Source organism: Grammomys surdaster, unplaced genomic scaffold, assembly GCF_004785775.1.
Source record: "Grammomys surdaster isolate TR1022 unplaced genomic scaffold, NIH_TR_1.0 354, whole genome shotgun sequence".
NCBI lineage: Eukaryota > Metazoa > Chordata > Mammalia > Rodentia > Muridae > Grammomys > Grammomys surdaster.
Window position 1 is genome coordinate 360634 of NW_021604773.1, and position 25023 is coordinate 385656.

At 53.5% G+C, this 25023-nt stretch overlaps 1 protein-coding gene across 4 annotated transcripts in view; it reads right to left on the minus strand.

Moving 5' to 3' along the window:
- Positions 1 to 23205, minus strand: part of Dhx34 (DExH-box helicase 34) — a 27458-nt gene extending 4253 nt beyond the window's left edge. For 2 of the 4 annotated variants that reach the window (XR_003712926.1, XM_028779493.1), the window contains exons 1-17: positions 22887 to 23194; positions 22568 to 22714; positions 20120 to 21081; positions 17958 to 18269; positions 16758 to 17012; positions 15847 to 15949; positions 14359 to 14576; positions 12080 to 12254; positions 7913 to 8106; positions 7355 to 7456; positions 5821 to 6054; positions 5457 to 5630; positions 5025 to 5142; positions 3729 to 3835; positions 1465 to 1749; positions 646 to 822; positions 363 to 498 (exon numbers count right to left, since the gene is read on the minus strand). Coding sequence is in view for 3 of the 4 variants with exons in the window: in XM_028779493.1 (XP_028635326.1) it covers positions 363 to 498; positions 646 to 822; positions 1465 to 1749; positions 3729 to 3835; positions 5025 to 5142; positions 5457 to 5630; positions 5821 to 6054; positions 7355 to 7456; positions 7913 to 8106; positions 12080 to 12254; positions 14359 to 14576; positions 15847 to 15949; positions 16758 to 17012; positions 17958 to 18269; positions 20120 to 20830 (3301 nt within the window). In the remaining variant the exon portion in view is untranslated. Of the gene's footprint in view, positions 1 to 362; positions 499 to 645; positions 823 to 1464; positions 1764 to 3728; positions 3836 to 5024; positions 5143 to 5456; positions 5631 to 5820; positions 6055 to 7354; positions 7457 to 7912; positions 8107 to 12079; positions 12255 to 14358; positions 14577 to 15846; positions 15950 to 16757; positions 17013 to 17957; positions 18270 to 20119; positions 21082 to 22567; positions 22715 to 22886 lie in introns of those variants that run through there. The other 2 variants (XM_028779494.1, XM_028779495.1) reach the window with 2 other exon arrangements.
- Between the last annotated feature and the right edge of the window lie 1818 nt (positions 23206 to 25023).

A 25023-nucleotide genomic window follows, 5' to 3' on the forward strand; every position in this document is an offset into this window, starting at 1 on the left:
GCCAGACACAGGAAGTAATGTGTGATGGACAGTGGTTACGAACATCACTCTTGGCACAGGACACACAGACACAGACAGTCACGCACAGAAACATATATACACATACAGTCACACATATGAACACACAAACACCTAGACATATAAACACACAGGCACACACACAGATATATAGACACATACATACAGACACACACAAAGACATATAGACACACATACACACAGACACATACAGAGACACAAACACATATATATACATACACACACATATACGGACACACAAACACACAGACATACAAACACACAGACACACACACACATATACAGACACATACACACACACACATACACACACACAGACTTGCCTGCACCGTCACTCGGTGCCTCAGGGCAGGTGTTCTCATGAGCAATGCGCTCCAGGGGTGTGAACGGCATGTGCAGGCCGCAGTGTGGGCAGGTCCAGAAGGAACGCAGACAGTCACTGTACAGATCAGTGTCACTCTACAACAGAGGAAATGTGTCGGGACCCCTGCTTCGGCGGCTGGCGCCTCCCAGCCCCTACGGGGTGAAAGTGTGACTGTGGCTGGCAGCTGGGCCTGGAGCTTCTGACCGACCACCCACTCCAGAGCCGAAAGTGACCTCACTCACCGTGAGGCAGTTGTAGGTGAGATAGTCAGAGACAGTGTAGCCCCCCTTGGTGGGGTGTGGGGACAGGGCAGAATTTCCAAAGAGGCCGGGCAGACTAGGGGCAGTCGTGATTGTCTGGGGTCCCACATAGAGGTTCTGGGCTTCTAGACCAGTGAGCCTTCGGAGGCGGTAGGGCACCTAGAGAAAAGGGAGAGCAGGGACAGAGAGGAGCGGGCACCCCCAGAGCCAGCTCTGCCTAAAGGCCTCCCTCGGACTTTGCCTAAGCCACTCCCGACTGGCTTTCAGACCTTCGTGGCCCCGGTGGCTCCTCCAGCCACCCTCCCCAGGCTCACCCTCTGCTGCCTCCAGCTGAAGAGACCACAGCCAGCCCTTGGCTGCCTTGCCCCTCCTGCAAGGTGCCTCAGGCCTGCTCCCCTCTCCCCAACTGCTTAGGCCCGTTCTCACCCCTCCCGCCCCTCACTCCCAGCCCTGCTGATGTCAGCCTGGATTCATCTCTCTCCCTGGACTCCCATGGCTCGGAATCAGAAGCGACTGTTCCCACCCATGAGAGTGGTTTCAGCCCACTCTGCCCACATCTTCCTTTCTGTCCTCAGACCCCTGGGCCCTCGTGTTCCACATATCCTTCACTCACACCATGCATGCAGAAGGCACCTATCACCACTCGCTCGGTGACTGGCACATAGCGATGTCTAGCAGTATGGCCTCTGGAGCCAAACACCAGTGCTTCTAGGTATCAACCACGTGACCTCAGGGACCACTGAGCCTCTTTGAATAGAAAAGTCCTTAAATGAGCCCCCACTAAGTGACACCACGTGGTACCTTGGCCGCCATGAACTGCAGCAGCTCCCTGCTCAGAGCAGCCACCTCCTGGGGACTGAGTGCTGGAGACCCCACGTCGTCCTCCTGTTCCAGCTTCCGTCGCTGGGCCTGGTGGGCCAGCTGCCGGTCCAGTGCACTTTCCCAGTGGGCACGGAGCCGCAGGGATGCTGCCAGGAGCCGGACGGCACTCTCGCTGTCTGTGAGCTGCAGCTCCAACCAACCGTCAGCCACTAGGCGGGAGCAGTCACCATTGGTGTCAATGGAGCGGCTGAACAGCAGGAGGGACTGCAAGAGGAGAGCTGTGCAGCTCAGGATGTCACCTCCAATGGACGTCACCTGGCTGCGTCCCTGCCTGCCCCTCACTCACTCCTCCATCTATGCACTCACCTGTTCACCCCTCACTGCCCACCGCCTACTTGCCCATCACTGTACACCATGTCCCTCTCCTACTCATCTATCACATCTATCCACCCGTCCACCCGTCCATCCATGAACTCCACTGTCTGCCTCTGCCTGTCTTTCACCTATCCCTCCACCCAGCCGCCCACCCTTCTACCCTCATCTGTCCTTCCCTTACCTGCCCGTCCAGCTTCATGCCCATCCCCCACCTGTCCACCCATCCACGTGTCTACCCCTCACCTGCCTGTTCTCCCGTCCAGACATCCTCCCCTCCCCCTGTCCACTCGGTTATAACCACCCAACAGTGCTGCAGGCTTCATCCGCCATGCTCCGGTGCCATGCTAGAGACACAGTGGTCAGCACGAGCCAGCCCAGCCCCCAGCCAACACTCAACTTACAGAGACAAGGACAAAATTAAAGAGTGGAATGCCAGGCAGTGGTGGCGCACGCCTTTAATCCCAGCACTTGGGAGGCAGAGGCAGGTGGATTTCTGAGTTCGAGGCCAGCCTGGTCTACAGAGTGAGTTCCAGGACAGCCAGGGCTACACAGAGAAACCCTGTCTCGAAAAAACAAACAAAACAAAACAAACAAAAAAAAAAAGAGTAGAATGTCCTGGAAACCTAAGAGTCAAAGTGCCTTGGGGGGGAGAGGTCACAAAAAGGGGGTGTGACCAAAAGGAAGTAGTTAACTGGAGACACATGCTTTAATCCCAGTCCTTGGAGGCTGAGGCAGGAACATAGAGGCTGGAAAGACCCCAGAGGGAGAGGGGTTCCTGACACCGAGGCAGAGCCAATCCCACAAGAAGGGCAGGGCTGGCTCTGGGGAGACAGACTGGAGGCTGGTGATGTCCATCTGAGATCCCTCATCATAAGCAAGGCGTAGCTAGGGGAGCGGAGGAGGATCCAGACATCACCTCAAATGGCGACTGTCTGTCACCTCAAATGGCGACTGTCTCCTTCCCGCTGTCTCACGGGGTCCCACACCATCTTTTCTCTGTACTGCACAGGAGCCCTGGTTGTATTCCCACTGCATGTGAGCCCCATCTGGCTGGGACAGATCTCCAGCCCAGTAATGCTGGCTGGCATGCGGAAAAGGCCTCAGTGAGTCATGAGCCGCAACTTCCTGAGGCCCCCTACACAGGCTCTTGTCCGTCCCCGAGAACAAAATCACAGGGGTTTGAAGAGTGAAGACATCTGACTGACAGGAGGATCCATGTGGCAGCACGTGACCCTACAGCTGTGGTCTGCCTCTCCCTGTGCGGCCCAGGTGGCTTGACCTCAGCTTCCTGTGAGCAGACCGGAACACCTAGCCCGTGGAGGCGACTGTGGGCAGGCCTGGCACTTTCCTTAGCCTCTTCCTGGACGAGGCTTCCCACAACCACCACATCAAAGCCTGTCCCAGTCTCCAGCTGTACACAGCAGCACACACCTGCCTTGGGCCTTGGTACATGCTGGCCCTCAGCTAAGGACACTCCTGTGAGTCTGGCACGGTCCCTTCAGGACTGCAGCCAGTCAGCACATGTCACCAGTTCGTGTCGTACCACTCGGTGCCCCCACCTGCCACTCCCCAAGCCCTAATTTTCCTGGTGATTTTTTTTTTTAAACACAATTTCAAATAGCCCAGGATAGCTTTGAACTCATGAGCTACCTGCTGGGATTGCAGGGTCTCACATGTGCTTCTGGCTTCCCTTGAAGACATGACATAGGCTTCCCCGAACCGTGAGCCCAGAAGGGCAGGAGAGGATGTGACCCCTCAGTATGCCTCGGGGTGCTGGGGACAGTGCTTGGCACCAGGGGGCACTCAGCAAGTAACCATGGCATAGAGCCACAAATGAGAACCACCCACAACCATAGGCAGAGGCCTACCTGGAGGGCCGGGATGCGGACGCAGTTCACCAGGTATGGCTTGTTGGTCTCCAGTAGAGAGACGAAGGCCAGCAGCTGGTGCTTGCAGCTCATTTGGTCTTTGTTATCTGAAAAGCAAAAGCGGCAGCTCAGGCCTACCTGACTCCCCCCACACGCATGACCACCCATCATCACTCAAGGCCTGTAGTCACACAGCACGCAGACCGCACGCAGACCGCACGCCCTTGGCATATGATGACTTCGGATTATTACAAACACTGCCACAGCCTGTAAGTTTGGCTACTGCCTGACACTAAGGAATGGCTATCCACCTTGATGGGGTCATCGGTGCTATTCTGACACATACAATCCTTGTTATTAAATGACATGAAGTCTGGCATGTGCTTTAAAATGCTCTGGCAAGGGCTCCAGCAGGGCTTGGCTGGTAAAGGCACTTGCTGCCAAGACTGACAACTTGAGTTTGATTCCCCGGGACCCACATGGTGGAAGGAAAGCTGGCTCCCTCAGGCTGACCTCTGCCTGCGGGGCATGCAGTGACATATTTGCCCCCGAACGCACGCAAAGTAAATAAATGTAGAAGTGTTATTTGTGAAAATACAATGCTCCAGCAAAGACCAAAAAGGGAAAAATGGACCCGACCCTCCAGATAGCTAGTGAGTGGACAGACAAGGCTGGGGACGGTGGCCACGGCTGAGGCTGCTCAAGAGCATCCACGGCTCGTCACTGCCGCGTACAGTCAGAAATTTTCAAAGTGGAGAAAACGAGAAGCTGAGGGTGTAGCCGGGTAGGGCACTTGTCTTGCTTGTGTGAGGTCGTGGGTTCAATACCTAGTACCACAAAGAATGACCACAGAAAGGGAGCTAGGGCAGAAGGAAATGCCAGCAGCGAGGGCTGCACTAGGTCACTGTGGTTAACAGTGTTCACTCTGCCCTCCACCCTGACGATCCGGAGCCTAGTTGTCTTTTTTTCCACGCCAAGGAGGGTAAGCTGGCTCCCGAGGGGCCTCAGTGGCTCTGCCTGTTGCTGCGTGTCTGCACAAAAGCTGGGAGAACCTCCCTCCTCAGGACCAAGCTGAGGCTCTGGCGGCCCGGCCAGCACAGTGCTAGCCACAGTGCCTCACTGGCATGGGCAGTTCTGCACAGTGCAGTCTGCAGCCCGCCGGCAAAGCTTCCCCTGGAGCTTCCCTCCCACAGCACTGCACAAACAGAGGACGAGAAGAAGCCCTAGGGAACGCCCGAGTGAGGGACCTGAGCTGGAGGTGCCACCATCCCTCATGTGCCACCAGGGTCACTGTACCTTGGCTCCCTTCTTGGCCTGAGGCCTCCTGCCCCTGTGTGTGCAATACCTCAGGGCTGTTGGCAAAGACACAGGTGGGGTGCAGCACGGTGCCCTGCTTGGCCTGCGTGTGGAAAATCTGCAGAGGCCAAAGGCAAGCACTGGAACAAGAGGCTTCTGACCTGTCCCACAGAATACCCAGTCCCCCTCTCTCCTCCCCAGGGACAAGGTCCTTCTCCTCCATGATGGCACTCAGGTTCCTCCTCATCCACGAAGTCCGTCGGACTCCCGCCCAAACTGGGTCTGACCCTCTGCCTTGCCCTCTTCCAGCCCTGTCCCCTCTGGTTAGTGTGCAGAACGACCCAGGGACAAAGCCAAGGGTCTTTCTGTCACACTAAGTTCCTGGAACACAGTGGGTGCTCAGGAAACGTGTTGAGAGAAAAGGAACTCTACCTGGTCCGAGTCCTTGCGGCCACTGTTGAATGCATCGGGCACAGCCAGCTGTGGGTACAGGCCCCGCCCAAGCACCAGCTTGAGTAGGGCCAGCTGGTCTTTGCTCAGGTCCTGGGCTGAGCTGGCAGCTGCCTGTAGCTGCTCCAGGTTGTGCCGAAGCTTGAATTTCACATCCTGTAAAGGCAAGGATCAGTGGTGGCTCTGAGGGATCCCCACCCCTGCTCTAGAAGGTGCTATGTTAAGATGCACGGGTTGGGAGGGGCGATGGAAATCACCCAGGGGGAGAGCGAGGCACCCTTGGGGGTGTTTGTCTCCTGTGTTCCATGCCCCTTCATACCCCCGACCCAGTACCTGGCTGTCCCACCTGGATGTCAACGCTGTCAGCCCGCTGGGAGGCAGAGCCCTCGTGGTCCTCGTCGCTGGAGCAGCCATCCTCCTGCAGCCTAAGCACCTTGCGCCTGCGTCCCCCACCCTCCTCATGCTGGCGCTTCAGCTGGTGCAGGGCCCTGCGCTCTCGGCGCTGCTGCAGTCGACTGTAGCTGTCCCCTGGGGCCACTGCCTGGGTCCCACTCAACAACCCGTGATCCTCCAACAGCTCCTGTGAACGAGAAGGGCACAGGTGAGTGGGCGCAATTAGTGGGCTCTGGGCTGACACAGGCTCACAGGCTGGCATGTGATAACTTCCTGGTATGTTCTCCTCAGTGCAAAGTGAGGGTATCCCATACTCCAAAGGCTGGGGGGTGGGGCCAGTCCTTTGCCCCAGCCTTGAGTTCTGTGCCCTGGGAATAGCTCCTACTAGTTAGCCCTGGAACATCTGGTCAGGCACAGATGGCTCACAGGAGGGTCAAGACAGCTGTTCCCAGAGCTGCCTGCAGGTTCACTTGAGGGCTAACATGGGGCACAGGTCCTCTGGCCCCAGAAGATTCCTCTCAAAGATGGACTGTGCCTGGGAACCTGTCAGAAACACCAAATCTCAAGCCAGACCTGGCCATGCATACCTGTTTCCCTGGCACTCAAGAGGATGAGGCAGGAAAATCATGGGCTTGGGGTTAGCCTGGGCTACATAAGGCCCTGTGAAGAAAAGAGGACTGGGAGTTTCTGCTCATTGATAAAGTACTTACCTAGCATGAACACGGCCCTGGGTTCAAGACCAACAAAGATAGACTAAAGCTCTAGAAGCTGCGGACATGGGCGGGGAATGACTGAGCGCAACACTGAGAGCCTAGAAAGGCTTCTGCGCCCGCACTGACCCACCTGCCATCGAGTCCATAGACTACCCCAGGAACTCCTATTGCCTCCGTGCTACAGACCACCACAAAGCTGTGTATCTGAGCTTCCCCTAAGTGATGGAGAGACGCACACAGAACAGAAGCACACAACGGTGGAGAGCACAGCTGGCCTCACTCACCTCCAGTGTCCAGAGTGCCACACTGTCCACACGGCCTGCCTCGTGGACATAAGGTGGCACCTGGGCAGCTATGTGTGTCTGTTCATTGGGACTGAAGAGTGTCATTACTTTCATCGTCCAGGGGAAGTTTCCAGGGGACGCTTAAGGCCCCAGGGTAGGGGTGGAGGGCAGGGCCTCAGGGGGAACCACACTGTGAGAACGTGGCAGAGCCAGGATATGCCACTCCACGTTGGGTTGCAGATACACTGGCTGTCCTGTCACCCTGAATGCCCCTCCCCTCAGAACTCAGCCTGAGCTGCAGGTCAGCACCCTGGGCCAAGGTGGGCTTCTCCCTCAGGATGCCATACAGACAATGACCCATGTGCCTTCCCCAAGAACCCTCCTCAAGGTCCACGCTTTTGACACCTTGCTCAGACTGCCCCAGTCCTGCTCCCCTTGTGGAATGGTGATGTGGTGGTGTCCCGGTCACCCAGAAGGGTCCAGTCCTCACCTTGAACTGGCGCCGCAGGTTGGCCATCTCATACAGCCGGTGCTCCTCCACACCCCGGCGGCGGCACCACTTTCGAGAGTTTCCACTTCGTTCAGACTTCACCTGGTTGAGGAGCAGACACCTCAGAGTGAGAACCTGGCCAGCTGTGGGAGCAAGCCCTGGCTCGGGAGGCTCTGAAGCAGGGGCAGGCTGGGGACCGCTCTAAGGGACCCTCCTAGCCTCTTTCCCCAGCGCTGTACCCCAACAGGAGCACCCAGACAGCACGCTGGTTAGTTTACCCTGAACTGCCACTGATGAGGGCTCAGGAATGTTGGACTGGGTATTCAATGAACCCCGAGAAGGTTGACTTTTACCTAGACAGCACTGGGTTCTGTCAGGTTCCCTGTGGATCCTGGGCTGGCTGCTGGCTGCCACACCCCCACCGTACTCCCAGCCCCAGAACAAGAATGGCAGGGACAGGGATTCCTCGGGTAGAATCAGGGCTCAGGAAGACGAAGCAGGACAGCTGTAAGGTCCCCCAGTCGGGTTGAACGACAGAGGCACCCAGCCTGGCCTCACCTGCACCCAGGCATTGAAGACATTGAAGAGCGTGAAGGGGTCACCCTGGTCGCTTTCCAGCGGCCTCCGGGCGGTGGCACAGTCCAGGTTGCTCTGGGCACTGCGGGTAAATGGTGACTGGACGCTTAGGGCGGCAGCAATGGTGAGCACAGGCTCTGCCAGGCTGAACATGGAGCCCAGGATCAGCATCTTCCCTGTGGGCAGCAGGGGCAGAGCTAAGCCTCGGAAGGTCAGCTCTCTGCTCTGGGTGATTCAGGGGCCGATTTCACCTCCTTCTCCATTGCTCACAAAGAGCCTTGGAAACCAAATGGCCTGACCTCGGGAAAGAGCCGCCATTTCCCCATCTCTCCACTAGAGGTCACCACCGAAGTTCCTACATCCTTCAGCTCACAGGGCCCTTTTTAGTGCTGGCCAAACTCTGAGCTACCCGTGACCTCCACCAGCCCTCCCTGGCTTGATTTCCGTGACTCCCAATGGCCACAGCTCTCGTTCCCTAGTGAGACCTGCACACAGCCTGCCCTGGGCTGTGCTACCTGGTGCTTACTGTACGTATAGCAAATAAAACTGGCTACAACCTTCATTTAGTTCAAGAAGGAGGAGGAAGAGGCAAGAGTAGAAAAAATGGGGAGGGGGATGGCTGAAAGGAAGGTGAGGTGGGGCAGGGAAGGTCATGCGCCATGGGCACACACACTGTAGAAACCCGTGTCCATATACCTGTGCCTGTCAGTGAGGAGCTGGGAATCCCCGGGCTCTGAGGACCTGTGTGGACTTCCTGGGAGCTCAGGCCCTGACTGCCTGCCCGTCACATGCCTATGCATCCTCACTGTTCTCCTTGAATAGTGCTTCTTGGAGTGCAAGGCACTGAATCGAGGCTGCAGCAAGGCTAGTCAGGCCCAGGGCTGAAGGAGGCCCCAGAATGCCAAGATCCCCCTCGGTTCCTATCATTCACCTGTTCTGTGCCTGTGAGACACAGCAGCGGGCTTCCCAGGACTGCCCCAAAAGCATCTCACTGTGAGTCACTTAGAGCCAGCCCATCGGGGGCCGTCTGTGCCACGTGCCCTCTGCTCTGCCACGGTACATGCTTGCTTTCCCCCAGGTGACAAGCAGGTCACAGACTCACACCCACGCCAGGAGATGACGTGGAGCTTATAAAGCCAACAAGCTCTCCGGCTCCCCCGACGGTGCCTGCCCCACGCCCTGGAGCACATCCCTAGCTGAGCCTGATTCCTCACCTATCCTGATGAGGATCAGAGGCCACGTCCTCACCAAGAGGAGAGGAAATGGGGTGAGAGCCTGAAGCTCCCCTGGCACAGCTCGGCAAGAGCACCCACGAATGCTCTCCATCCCTCAGCTCTGGTTCCTTTACTTTAGCCTGAACTCCTTCTAAACTGACACAGCCAGCCATCTGCTGGGCCACTGGAGGCCTCAGAGACCATGGCACCCAGCCACTTTGGGCTGCTCTGCAGGGAACGGGGGAGATCACCTCATCCACAGAGCTGGGCAGCAGTGCGTGGGTGGCCCTGCTGAGGTGGCAAAACATGGGCTGTGGCGGAGGCAGAACATCATGAGTCAGGAGAACTGAGGTACAGGAGTGACTCAGAATGAGCACAAGGAAGAGACAGCCTGCCTGACACATCCAATGACAACCCAGGGCCAGCAGGGCAGAGCGGGCAGGGACAAGCTGTCCAGAGAAGTGGGTGGATCTGAGCTGTGGAAAGGCCCTGTGTCTGAGAGCTGTGGGCCCCCTGCTGACAGTCCTCTGGGATCAGGCTGGTAAAAGGCTCATCAGATCTTGCTCAACCAGGCACCTTCATCCTCCCCTCAGGCCGCGCCCACCCCCAGTGTTAACATCTGCAGCAGGACAACTGCCCTGTGAGAGTGAGCCCTCACAGCACATCACGGGTAGGACTGAGCTTGCAGGCCCACTCCCTCAGGGCAAATGCCCCTCCTTAGTGATGGGGAGAAACAGGCTCACCCCATCCGCTCCAGGACACTGAACCTCAACAGTGTGGAGTCAGAGGTGACACAGGCTTCACTGGGCCCCAGACCTGGTCATCTCCTGACTCAGCAGACTGATCTCTTCATCTTCTGCTCACCCCCTACACACACCACACACAGAGCAGAGTTCTCCTTAAACATTCCAGTCTTTCATCCAAAGCTTCTCACTGACCCCAAGCCAGAGGCAGCACTGTCCCTGCCTGCCATTAGGCCTCTGCTTGAGTGCCACTTTAGCCCCATTGCTGCCTGGTGCCCTCACGGGCAGTGTGCTGTGTCCCCCCAGGAGTAGACCTGTCCTCCTCCTGTGCACATGTGAGCTCTGGGAGACTGGGGTTTGGCTCTTCACTGTCCCACTGGCTTCTCCAACACTCCTGGCTCATGGCGTCTAATGACAGGCTGGGGGTTAGTTAACACTGTTGCCAGCACGCCAAAGCTACTGGAAGGAGAAGCTTACTGTGTCACGCAGACCAGCGGGCCTCTAGTACAGCTGCCCCAACCTGTGAGACACAACCTCACTGGGGGCTGAACAACCCTTGTGCAGGTGTTGCATATCAGATAATCTGTATGTAAAATATTTACAGTATGACTCATAACAGTAGCAAAATTAGTCATGAAGCAGCAATGAATATAATGTTATTGTTGGGGACTGTATCCATGGCAGCACGAGGAACAGTATTAAAGGGTCACAGCGTCGGGAAGGTTGAGAAGCTTTGCTCTAGTGGAAAGATAGATACAAAGGCTAAACCCTGCTATCACAATGTTGGGGCTTTGTATGGTTTTGACTACACACACTGTTGGGTGTTTGAGACTACCAGGCAGGGATGGCTGGGAGGAGAATGGAGAGGAAGGAAGGGGGCTGCAGAGCGGACGTGTTCTGTTCTCAAGGACACATGAGTACTTGCCAGCACACGCATATGCCGGGTCTGGACACCGACCTGCCTGAGTGCTGTCTCCTGTTTTTCTTCTCTCTCTTTTTGTTCAGTCTCACAGCATTTATTGTCACCTGATGACAATATTATTGTCACTGAGACAAGATGAATATATGTGGCTCCCAGCAGACCACACCTTTAAAAGCACTGAACTGCCTTCCCCGCTCTCCCATGCTCAACCATTTCCAGTCAGAAACACTCTGGAGCAGAGTGGTGTCACCTCCCTTTTAGCACGATGCGACCCAGTTGTTTTCTTGACTTTTAGAATGAATGTCTTCTGCATCATGTAACATGAGGTTCATGTACTCACCCGAGCCAATAACACAACCGTCTGTCCTCACAGTCACTTACTCACACATCCACACCTGAAGTCGAGGATGAGGTGGATGGCTGCACCACCACCTTCTGCACCTGGCCGAGATACACCAGGGTGGAAGTCACAAAGGCCACACACGTATGAAGGCCGCCTCAGAAAGCGACTTCCAGAAGCAAGACCTGGAAGCGGAAGTCTGCTTGTCTTTTCTTACTTGCCCTTCTAAGGTGCCCCCCTCCCCTGACCTCATCTGCCCTCTTCCTCTGCCAGCCACACAGGCTTCCACAATCACACTGGACGGTTCCCGCCACATGGCCTCTGCACTGGCCTCGGCCTGGCCTGCCTTTCTGCCACATCTGTCCAATATGGCGGCCACTAGTCACGCATGGCCACTAAGTACTCAGATGCAGCTGATCCAAACATGTGTGCTGGAATACAAAACACACACTGGACTTCTGAGACTTACATGAAGAAACAACACAAATACCGTGAAAATTTCATGCCAATTGGACATTGTAAAATATTTTGGGTATGTTTGTTTAGGCAGAATGAATTACCAAAAACGGTCTCTCATCGCCCTTTGGACTCTCCCACCTCCCTTTGGACTCTCAAGTCTAAAGTTACACATGGTACGTCTGGCTTATGTGGGAATGCGCCACCCATTTTGCTCATGCCTCGTCTCCACGATTCCCATGTCCGCACAGCTGTCAGCTTCCCAAGAGGTGATAGTAGGGCCCAGCCCTCCCTATACCTCCTGTCCATCTCCTGTGCATGCTCTCTCTCTCTCTCCCTGTCACACCTGTGCCATCACACCCCTGCGCACACCGCTCACTTTCCTGGTCTGTGAATGTCCTGGGAAGGCCTATGGGTCACTATGGGTCACTGCAGATGAGCAAGTCTGTGAGCTCTGCTGGAAGGGATCCTTACCAATCACAACATCCACAGGCAGCTGGGCCAGCAGGGACCCGATGGGGGTGAGGGCCTCCGAGCTGTCCAGGGCCCCCTGGTCTTGGAGATAGAGGATAGCAGTTTCCACGCTGGCAGGTGGAGGGGGCTCGATGAAGGGGAAGGTGCGTGGATCCCCGACACTCATACTCTTCATCTGAAATGAGAGGCAAATATCCTCAGGGAACAAGGGAGTCACTGTGGTACATGGACTACAGACGTCAGACTCATCAAACTCCAAAATTTCTGCAATGTTGAGGTCTGTCTGTCTCCCTCAAAACTCTACTTGGATGAACTGCAGTTCCTCAACCCATTAGAGCAATGACTTCTGGTGAGCTTCTAATGTGACTGCACTGGCCCAATCCGAAAACTTCCCTGGGACAAGGCACACTGCAGCTGGAGTGGCCTTGACACCCTCTCTGGGTGGGGGAAGCTGGGCAGAAGCCTAGAGCTACCAAGGGTCACTGCATGGACCAGTCCACCACAGCACAAAAATCCTTGGATTGCTCCTTGGCTGGGCATGCCGCCTCTGGGGGGACAGCAGCAAGCCTGTGACACATGACTATGCTTTTCTTACTTGTAAACTGAAGACTCTCCATCCGTCTAGGGGCCCAGGAGGTGAGTCAGTTCCAGGAGAATGTAACAAAACACCCCCATCCATCACCAGGCTCATCTCAGCATCCAGAACAATTACCTCTCTGGTGACAAGAGAGTTCAGAGTGCCTGGACCACCTGGGGCTTGGATGTCTGGCCATCCACCTGCCATCCTACCTTCTACCCTGTTCCCTGATGCTGTTGAAAAGGACATCCCATGGGTAAAGCATGTTATCCAATACTCAAGAGGCCAAAGCAAGAGAATTCTGAGTTCAAGGCCAGCCTGTACTACAGAGTGAGATCCTGCCTCAACACACACACACACACGAGCATACATATATACACACACACACGCTTTCTCACATGTATCTTCTCTGTCACACACACCCTGAAAAGTTGGGGGAAAAAATTAAAAAGAAAGCAAAAGTGAAGTGTGTATTTTTGCTTTAGATTTCCCACACTGCCCAGGCCAGTGCCTCTGTGGCTGTATCTGAGATCTAGTGACAGGCTCTTGGCATAGCCCAGACTGGCCTCAAATTCTATGTGCACCCAGGCATGTACCATTGCCCCTGGTAGGCTGCTGTCATTTTAACTGGCAGTTGGATAAGTCAGCCGTGGGTCAGAGGATCTGTCCCAGACACCCCTGGACTATGTGGGAAACACAGCAGGTATGGGTGGCTGCCTCCCTTGCTTCCTGTCTTCTTTTTCTTTCAATCTTTGACAATGAATCCAGGGTCCTAGGTCTGAGCTACACTCCCAACTCTCTCTACGCTTCCATTTTAAGACAGAGCAGCCTGACCTCAACTCACTATGGAGCCGGAAATGAACCTGACCCAGAGTGCTGGGATGCTAAGTGCGGCCGCCATGCTGGGTCTGCACAGTGTTGAGGATGGGGCTAAGCACTGTACTCAAGCGAGGCTCTCTAGCTAAGCTCTGGCCTCAGTCCTGACACGATACTCTACACCCTTGCTACTCGGTCTTGACTGTGCTTGGATGACAGATGCATACGCAGCCCGGCCTTCCGAAAGGTGACAAGGCAGCAAACTGAGCACTGCTGGGTTTTGTATCAGAGTTCCACCCCCAGCTGTTCTCACTCCAGAGTCTTCTCCCAGGAAAGTCTTGTGAGGAGAGGGATGTATGCCTCATCCCAGCAATTGGGAGACAAATGCAGGAGGCCGGCCTAGAGGAGCTGGGTGTGGTCCCACACTCCTTTAATCCCAGCATTCAGGAGGCAGAGGAAGGCAGATCTCTCTCTCTGAGTTCTAGGACTCACAACTGAGTCAGGGCTACAGAATACAGAAACCATGCCTCAAACCACCACTACCACACACAAACACACACACACACACAGGCAAGCCTGGGCTACGTAGCAAGTTCCAGACAAGCCACATACACACAGAGATCTACTCAGTGAGAGCAAGAGAGCTCTGCTGGCCGTCCCATGAGGACCTCTGTCACAGAAACTAAACCAAAAGCTACAGTACGTGACAAAGGTCATGGCTTAAATGTTTTAAGGAATCCGGTGTCAAAAGCTCTGCTTCCAGCAGCCAAAGCCCTGAATGTGCCCTTGGATCTGAGGAACAATTCTTCAACCTGAGCGTGGACAGCCCTGACTTGGTCAAAACCCCTCTGGACTCCTCTCCTGCAGCGAGGTCAGCAGGCCTCACCTGAAGCACCAGTGCATCCAGGGCCACCCTGCGAATTTCCGGGACTGGGTACGGGGCAAAGGCATCATAGTCAGACTCGGCATAGAGGCGGTAGCAGACACCCGGGCCCGTGCGGCCCGCTCGGCCCTTGCGCTGCTCGGCGCTGGCCTGGCTGATCCAGAATTCCTGCAGCCGCTGCAGTTTAGCCTGCGGGTCGTAGCTCATTTCCTTCACCTTCCCTGGGTGGAGAGAGGGTAGGAGCGGGTGCTGAGGAGGGCACTGAGCATGCGCAGCAGCACAAAGCCCAGCTGGACACCAGCTCAACCCCACACACGCCACTCTTCACCACAGCTCCTGAGAGAATATTCTAGACCTGCCCCAACATCCTGCTGACTTCCAGACCATGGATAAAGAGTGCTCAGCATATGCTGCACCCCAACCCTTCCGAGGTGGGACCGGTGGGAGGACTTCGTGTCACTGCGATGTGAAGGGGACAGTAGGGCTTCACCAAGCTCTGGCTCCACCCCCTTTTGCTTCCTGGTCCTGAGTGAGCTATCATGCTGTCACACACTCACACTTTGTACCACAGGCCCAAAGTCCCAGGGTCCCCAGGGTCCCCAGGGACAGAAGCCACGGCCAGGCACATCTCTGCAGAAGCCATGATGCCAGGTCTGTTAGGTAGAAGGCTGGCTGACACACACGCCCCTTTTTTACCTTTTTTTTTTCCCTGATCTTTGCTCCTTCAGATGGAGCTGTCATCCCACACACCCTGATTAAGTAAGCAGCTATTATACACAGGCGCAGGTGTAGCCATTGATGCTGGTCTCCCAGGACCAAGTACACAGCCACACAATCCATTATTGTTGCCACATTCTACTGCCTCAAAGCCAAGAGCTTGCTGTGTCTAACTAACAGCACTTAAACAATGTCTTCATGATACATGATATTATGGGATGTTTTACTTGCCATGCCCACTAAGTCCTAATGCTCTTGGGGATTCACACTGTACTGACTGCCCCTACGCCCACGAGAACCAGTCTATTCCTCCTTGCAACCTGAGGGCAGTGTTGTTACCATTCGCATCTTACAAAAGTGTCGACGACCAGACCCCACTGGTCGGCTCTGGCACATCTCAGCAGCTATGCTAGGCTGTACCGGTGAATCCTCCCGCTGGGAACACAGAAAATAAACAGAGCCGTGGATTTAAAGTAACTGTGGAAGCAGGGGGTGATTATCGGGTGTGAACACATGTGCAGGCCCTGAGAAAGCTGGGGCAGGGCTATCTAGAAAGGGATAGAGCCCAGCAGGAGATCAGTAAGCACAAAGGCCCTGGGGCCCTATGTAAGTCTTTGGAACATGTGGGGGTTGCCGAGGTACTGCTTGGGCTCCACAGCTCAGTACCACTCCCTCCCTGCAGGGGTCTAGAGCTCCACGGCCACATCTCTATGTATGCCTGTCTTCCTCCCATGTCCTCTTGGTGGTGAGGCGTGGGCAGAGTGCCATCCTCACCAGAATCCACCACGAAGCGGATGCCATCGATGGTGACTGAGGTCTCGGCAATGTTGGTGGACAGGATGCACTTCCGCACTCCAGCTGGAGCCACGTCGAACACCTGGGGCAGGGGAGGAGATCACGTCAGGAGCTAACTCAGCCCTGACTGACCTGCTTGTTCCAGTGGCCTCCTGTGTTCCAGGCATACTTCACCCATGGCCTAATACAGCCTCTGCACGAACACTCCTGGGTGCCTACCTCACCACACATCACCTGAGCCATCCCAGGCCTCCCTCCCTCAGCTCCTCAGGCCCTGAATGTTTCTTAAAACATCCCTTCAACTACACCGCCCCTAAGCCCTGGCTCCTTCCCTAGTCCAGGCCCTCTGTCTCCACCCTCCATCTTCCTGGTTCTAGCAGAACAGGAACACGTTCCAACCCATCCCCATATGCTCCCCTCCCTGCTCAGAGCTTTCCTATGGCTCCCTCATGTGCTCAGGACAAAGCCCCACACTCTTTGTCAGTCCCATGTCTCCTGACTCCTTCACACTGCCACCAAAGCCCCTTTTGCATAAGTCTTGGTGCTTGGAAACAGCTAAGCTTAATGGCTAAGATCAACAGCTATGATGACATCCAGCCTGCCACATGTCCTTGAGCATAAGATGTCACTGGAATTCGGTGAGAGCGCCTATGGCCTACAAACCTGAAAGCCTCTCCTTCTGGTCTTTCACAGAAAATCTGCCAACTTCTGGCTAAGATCCCCAGGACCAAATATCCAGGGTTTACAGGCTACTTGGCCACTTGATGGCCATGTGACCACATGCATAGAAACCCACTGACCTGGGGTTGGGGGATACAACCAGTGTAGCCACACATGCTTCCTGGCCTAGAGACTCCCGCCCACCCTGCTTTGCAGGCTGCACTCAGTACCTTGTCCTGGTCGGCCACAGAGAGGGCACTGTGTAGCGGCAGCACCACCCAGCGCTGGGTGAGGCTGGCATAAGCCTGGGCAGCGTCCAGCACTGTGCTGATCTCTGCCATGCCACTGAGGAAGACAAGGAGGTCCCCCCGCTCCTCGGGGGGATACTTATTGTCGATGGCCTCCAGCACCCTCAGGAAAGGCCGTGGGTCCAGCTTCTCTGACTTGGATGCTGTCTGCTCTGCCTCCTGCGGCTGGTATACTACCTGTGAGAGAGCAAAGTTCAGCAACATGCTATCACTCTGGGGCAGCAAGCAGGCAGGGGCTACGGGCTCACGGGGGCGGGGGGAGGGGTTCTGGTTGGTAGGTGGCACACTCAACGTGGGTAACTTTTAGAGGAGATAGTAACATCAAAAAGTAGTGAGGTTGCCAGGCGGTGGTGGCGCACGCCTTTAATCCCAGCACTTGGGAGGCAGAGGCAGGCGGATTTCTGAGTTCGAGGCCAGCCTGGTCTACAGAGTAAGTTCCAGGACAGCCAGGGCTATACAGAGAGATCCTGTCTCGAAACAAACAAACAAAAAAAAGCAATGAGGTGATGCAAAGGTTTCTGGGTACTGGCAGTGCTAGAGGTTTTAAGATCCAGGTGCCAACTACAAAGGTGTGTTAACTGAAGCGCACGTGTGCTCTTAGGGAATGGTACCCTGAGCAAGAAGAGCTGAGCCAGAGAGGGCCATGCCCAGTACTTCTTAGGAAGCATACACATGCATGTGAACCCACAGACTACCAGCAACACTGAGGTCCTGCCCGACCGCTTGACTACACCAACAAGGACAGAGCCTCCTCTCTACACAACAGCAACATCTGGATACACCAACAGGGGGAGGGGAGGAGGACACATCTGTATAGAGAGGGGGAGATGCACTTAAAGGTCCTATGATGACAGACCATCCAGTCCAAAACTTCAAGCCTGCCTGTGAGAGCCCTGCCCTGCAACGTGGTAGAGTCGTGAGAAGCCTGAGGCCCTGAAGGACTGTGTAACACAGAGTGGTCTTTCCCTCTGGAAGAGCTGTATTTCCTAAAAGAAAAATATGCCTCTCCCCTAGCAGACCCTAAAGGTTGGAACATTGAGGGACCAGATGCTTTAACAAGAGGGGCTGCCGGCCACACAGAGAGTAGGAGCCCGAGTCTAGGGAGGCCGCAGCGGTGCTCACCGTGATGGGGAAGAGCCTCCCAGGCACCTGCACCACAGGAGCGTGGCTGAAGTAGCTAGAGAAGAGAGAGATGTTGATGGTGGCAGACATGAGGATGACCTTGAGGTCAGGCCGCTGGGGCAGCAGGCGCTGCAGGACACCCAGCAGGAAGTCATTGTGCAGGTGTCGCTCATGGACCTCATCCACAATCAGGACCTGGTACTGGGGCAGACTGGGCTCCCGCTGGATCTGCCGTAGGAGCAGCCCCACCGTCAGGAACACGATCTTGGTGGCTGCTGACCGAGTGCTTTCAAAGCGGATCTGGTAGCCAACCTGGGGTGGGAGGAAGGAAAGTGTCAGGTCAAGAGAGAACACGACAGAGGGCGTAGTACCAGGGTTCCTCCCTGTCCTACATGCAAGTCTGAGGCAGAGCCGTGGCTGCTGGTCAGACTGGAGTCCTGTGTGATTGGTGTGGAGTTCTGGTTCTGCTTGGCACACAGGGTGTCCTAGATTTCCTCCCCTGGATGCATGAGACTACATGTGGTTATGCTCTCGCCATGTCTGACGCAGTTCCTGTTATCAGAGCAATGGACAGGAATCCTAACAGTTATGATTTCCCCTTTCTTTGAGTCTTTTTTTTTTTTTTAAAGATTTATTTATTTATTTTATATGAATACACTGTAGCTGTCTTCAGACACACCAGAAGAGGGCATCAGATCTCATTACAGATGGTTGTGAGCCACCATGTGGTTGCTGGGATTTGAACTCAGGACCTCTGGAAGTGCAGTCAGTGCTCTTAACCACTGAGCCAACTCTCCAGCCCCTCTTTGAGTCTTTATTATGCACCAGAAACACTACCAGAATGCTGTGAGTGCATAGCTCACTTGACCCTCACCCCACCGCCCTATCTTGACTCCACGTGAGGGAACACAGCCATTTATCCAGGTAACAGCTGAAACAACACTGAGAAATACTTCTTAACCCTGACCTCACACTAGACCACATCTTCCCCATACACACACCCATGCCCTCCACATACACACACAACCACACCACACACACACACATTCCTCATACATACACATCAGTAACACACACACCATACACTCATACCTCCACATACACCCACACCTTCTTGATGAACTCTGGCTTTAAGTGCCGTTCTTTGGGGAGGGGAGTAGTTTTTTTGTTGTTGTTGTTTTGTTTTGTTTTTGTTGTTGTTGTTGTTGTTTTGAGACAGGGTTTCTCTGTATAGCCTTAGCTGTCCTGGAACTAGCTCTGTAGACCAGGCTGACTTCAAACTCACAGACATCCGCCTGCCTCTGCCTGCCTCCCTAGTGCTGGGATTAAAGGTTTGTACTACCACTGCCCGACAGGAGTACTTTTTCATAGCCTAAAAGTGGGCAGAAATTCTCAAAACAGGACTCAAAGTGTACTAACCATAGGAAGAACAAGGAGAAGGGACACGGGAGAAAAGGCCGAAGAGCGTTGCATTATAAACCCAACAGCAGGGGCTGGAGAGATGGCTCAGTGGTTAAGAGCACTGGCTGCTCTTCCAGAGGGCCTGAGTTCAATTCCCAGCAACCACATGGTGGCTCACATCCTTCTGTAATAGGGTCTGGTGCTCTTTTTTGGCACACAGGTATACATAATAAATAAAAAATAAAAATAAATAAATGCAACAGCAGAAAGTGGTAGAGACAGGATTAGAATCCTAGAGGCTGTCAGGTGTGGTGGCACATGTCTTTAATTCCAACACTTGGGAGGTAGAGGCAGGCAGATCTCTGTAAGTTCAAGGCCAGCCTGGTCTACACAGTGAGACCCTGTCTCAAAATGAAATTCAAGCATTCTAGAGCTTAGAGGACAGCAACAGGCCAGGGATGAAGATACACACACACACACACACACACACACACACATAAAACAACAACAACAACCTGTCTTTAATGGCTGACAGGAAATGAGCATGACGGAGGCTCCCGTCTGTCTAGCTGTTAAGGTGCTATACTGGTTGATGCTAGCAGCCTCTTATCATTTGGACCCTGTACAAGCTCATCTGTAGAGACATGTTCTAGAAGAATCATCTCTGGTTCAGTGCCTAAGTGTTAACTTTTATGCACACTGCCACGAGGACTATTAACCATTCCACAGTGGAAAACCCAGGAACCTGGTGTGCTGCTCACCTGGGAGCCATACTGACTGAGGCTCTCGAAGCCAACGCGCTTGGCCAGTGAGATGCAGGCGATTCTCCGGGGCTGAGTGCAAGCCACGTGACTGAAGCCGGCAGCCAGTAAGTACTGGGGCACCTGAGTGGACTTGCCGCAGCCTGTGTCCCCGGCCACCACCACCACCTGGTGTTCCTTGAGAGTCTGCAGGATGCGGTTCCCATACTGGGCGATGGGAAGCGCCGCACGCTCATGCTGCAGTTTGGCGAGCCTCCCAAAAGCCTGCTTCTGCTGGAAGTCTAGGTAGTGAAGCAGTGCACGACGGAACTCCGACACCCTCTCGGTGGGCAGCCCTCTGCCGGGCCCATGACGACCCCGAGTGTCCGGGCTGAGAATGGAGAGGTTGATGCGATAGCGTGGGTCGTAAGTGCGAGGCAGATCAGCTAAAGCAGCAACGGCTTGTTTGGGACGCCCAGGGTCCTTCTCCTCCTTCTGGGAGGTCTTGAGGTGCTGGAATCTCTGCAGGCGTTCAAAGAAAGCCCAGAACTTCTGACACTCCTCTGAACCACGACAGATATAGTCCTCATCGCGGAAGAATACATCTTCCAAGAGGCAACGAGTCTCTGGACAGTTCCAGTCCCATTTCTCCGGGGCCTCTTCCTCCCTGGGAGCTCGATGGTGGTCTCGATCTCGGCGATCCCTCCCCTCCCTTGTCCTGGGAGGAGGCATAGTTCCTATCGAAGTGCTGTCACAGAAGTAGTCTCCGTTCTGATCACTTAGACCAAGTATTCTCACCTAACTCCCGCCCCCAGGAACCGCTTTCTCTTCAAAGAGTGACCTCCCCTTCCTTATACAGGGGCACTGTGGATGGCAGGGTAGGTAGCCAGGGGCCTGGTGGGTAGGTGGAGACGCACAAAGCACTTCATGGCTCCTGCAGTGATCTCTGGAAAGGACAAGGGTTCATTCTGGACTTCTAGGACCTGGATGTTTGGAGAAGAAAAGAGAAGATATCCATTTACTTTTAGAACATCAGTTAAAAGCCTGCTACTCTTCAAGCACTGGAGGAAAAGGAGGAAAAGGAAGAGGAGGAAGAGGAGGAGGAGGAGGAGAAGAAAGAGGAGGAAGAGGAAGAAGAGGAGGAGGAGAAGGAAGAGGAGGAGGAGGAAGAGGAGGAGGCTTTTAATGCTACTACATGTTGGTCACATGTTCAATCGACAGGAGAATCCTGTAAGAAGGAAGACAAAAACAACAAAAATAGGGAACAGACTTTTCATCTGGGTCCATCGGGCTTCACAACATTTAATGTAGTCCCTGGAAATTGAATGGAATCTATCTGTGATGCTAGGGATTGGTTTTGCCTGCCTGGCACATGCCATGCTTTGCCTGGTAAGTTCCCATCTTCCTTCAGAGAACAGCTCACCTCATACATATGGCTCTCATGGTTTAGGCAAACAACAAAGGCCTGACCAGCCATGGTATTCTTTGTGACCTGAGGAATTGGACACAAGACCCAGTCAGGTCCCTACTCTGGAATTTACACCTGGTTGCTAGGAGAGAGAAGCCCTCTGTTTTTATCTAACTAGACAAGTCGGGTTAAACCTGAACCCATTCAGAGTAGCTCTGGGGCATAAGTCTTTCCTAGATATGTACGTTAGACAAAACCCTGCATGTAGACACAATGGGAACACACAGGGATTGCCACTGTGAGGGGGTGTGGGAGACACCTGATGATATCATTAGTGTTCATGGCTTAGTTCCTGTCAACCCTCTACTTCTTGGCTAGGTAAGAAAATGCCTTCTGCTTCCTACAGTGTTGAGACAGAACCCAATCCCTAACACATGATACACAAGTGCTCTGCCACTGAGCCATTCTGCTTAAAGTCAGAGTCTTGTCTATCAGTTGAAGAAAAACCACAATGAAGCACATGAAGCTGAATGACAATTTTATGGAGGGAAATTCTTCATTCTTCCTTCTTATTAAAAGATGTATCTTGTTCTGTGTATGGTGTTTTGCCAGCATGTATGTCTATACCACACTGATGCCTGACGCCCTTGGAGTCAGATCCCCTTGGAACTGGACTCATAGGCAGTTGTGAAACACCATGTGGGTACTGGGAATTGAACCCAGATCCTCTAGAAGAATAGCCCATGCTCTTAACTGCTGAGCCATCTCTCCAGCCCCTCATTCTTCTTTCTTAAAAGGATTTATAAGGACAATGAGATGGCTCAGTGAATAAGGGCATTTGCCATCAAGTCTGGTAAACAGAGTTTGAATCTTGGAATCCATATGGGGGCAAAGAGCTGACTCCCTCAAGTTTTCCTATACACACACACACACACACAAATAAATAAAATTTAATAAGTGGGGGTTGGTTATGATGTTAAGGGCTCACATACTTCATTGTTAAAGAACCTGGAAACAAGCGGGTTTGAATCTGACCATTTACCACGAGCAAGTAAATTTACCTGAAGTCGTTTTCTTCATCTATAAAATGGGGGCAGTATCATCAAATATCAAAAGCACGGGCAAGGAGGACAAATAGCCACTACTACTCCGGTTCAAAGCTTTCTCCCCAACAGATGGAAAACAGCAAAGGCACAAGAGCATCCAACCTGGGGGGAGAATAACCCAAAAAGCCATGAATCATCTCCTGATGACATTAGCGAACCCACCAAGTCAGCCTTCATTCTCTCAAGGGCCATCGAGAAAGAGTCCAGAGGTTTGCCCTATGCAGTCACAGGGGTGGGAGGGACTTGGTCCCCTCCTGGGAGTCGTTAGAGCTACCTTTGAGTGTCCAGTGAGGAAGATCTTGTGAAGTGGTGGGGTGATTCCCACAGACACAGCAGACACTGTGCAGAGTACACTTCTGAGTAAAGACTGAAGCTTGGTGATGACAGGACTCAGAGAACTCTATTCTACAAGGGAATGAGGAAAAGATGAAGATGAAGCCAGTGATCCTCAAGAAAAGATGAGGACAGTAAAAAAGGAGAGAGCTCCTTTTAGGCAACAGAATGCCCACTTAGGCTAGGTCCAACATCAGTGTCCATGGCCACCAAGGAGTCTCTTCCCTCAAGCATTCCTTCACTTGATTTGGGTTTTGTTTGAGGTGGGGTCTCATGTCGTTCAGCCTGACCTTGAACTCACCATCCAGTCACACCCAAGTGCTGGGATCGCAGGTAAGCACCATTATGTCCAAGTATTGTTTACTAAGCCATCTTCCCAACACATCTATCTATCTATCTATCTATCTATCTATCTATCTATCTCACCCCCACCCTCTCTCTCTCTCTTTTCTCTCTTCCTCAGACCTCCATTTGACTTCCTCTACCTTCTCCATTTTGTTTCCACCGTTTCTCAGATTTATTTATTTCTGGAGACAACAGTCATCCTATGTAGTCTGGGTTGGCCTTTAACTCACAATCCTCCTGCTTCAGCCTCCTGTGCTCAGATTCCACACCTAGCTCCTGGCTTCTACGTATGTTTACAGTTCTCCAGTCAATACTTTTATCTACCAATGGTCTTTTTCTTTACAGGTTACCACTCGGATATTTTTGTCTGTGTAGTCTCAATCACGTGAGTATACATATTTGTTCACTTTCTCACAACACTAAGAAAACACTATTTCCACACTATTTTGCTAAGCTAAATAAGCAGTACGAGGAATGCGAATTTGGGGTGCATTTCGTCATTTTTAAGCACGACTGTCCCATCACCTCCAACTTTTAAAGTTCTGTTTCAAACTCCATCTTTCCATAACTGTGGGTCACACCACCATCCAGAGTTTCTTGCCAATATGCTCCTGGCGCCCTTGTGAGCCTCTCTTGGAGGTAACCCATCACCCTGGTCCCCTTCTCTCTCCCTTTCCCAGTCCCTTGGTCCCTCTGTGCCGCCACTAGATTCAGTTCCGGGTCTCTTGGTACTTCAGCTTCTCACTAAGAATCGCGCATAGCCAGAGCTCCCTGGGTCCTGGCACATTCCTTCATTATATTGGGGTTCTCTTAACTCCCGGGCTGCTCGGAACCAGCCCCAAACACGCCCTACAGAAGGCACCACAGCCACGCAGACACCCCGCACACACGCCCCGCCCCTTACCTCCACGGACGCCTCAACTTCCGGTCCTAAATGGTCTGCGCCTGCGCAGGGACCGCTCCAGACTGCGCAGGCGCAGACCGCTAAAGCGCGACCTCGCCTCTCAGTACAATGAAGCCCAATAGGGAGTAGCGGGCGGGCCAATGCCCATCCCACAAAGCGCTCTTGGGCACCTTGCTTCAGGCAGTGTTTTGGGTGATTCGACGCCCTCTAGAGGCCAGGGGTGGGGTTACAGGTAAGTGGCAGTCCCTACCCGTGTCCTCTCTACAGCCCTGTACACCCAGAACTGCTAGAAAGTCAAAGTTTCGGGTCAGCAAGGGAGCTCAAACACTATTAAAACAGTCCTGTGACTGTTGCACGCCTTAAATTCCAGCCCTTGGGAGGCAAAGGGAGGTGAATCTCTGTAAGTTCAAGGCCATCCTGGACTACATAATGAGCTCCAGGTCATCCAGGACTACATACTTAGACCATCTCAAAAACCTAATTAAGCCTTTAATCCCAGCACTTGGAAGGCAGAGGCAGGCGGATTTCTGAGTTCCAGAGTTCGAGGCCAGCCTGGTCTACAGAGTGAGTTCCAGGACAGCCAGGGCTACACAGAGAAACCCTGTCTCGAAAAACAAAACAACAACAACAAAAAAAAAAACCTAATTAAATTAATAAAAAAGTGATATGATCACTCTGTCACTATAACTCACTAATAAGTAATCAGATCTTACCCCAGCAGCCTTAAGCTACGGACCAGTTTTGTGCTGATCGATTTTGTGTCTCCCTAAAGCCCTCTACAGACCCACAAATGTTGAATTAATGACTAAATGGATAAGAAAAGACTCCA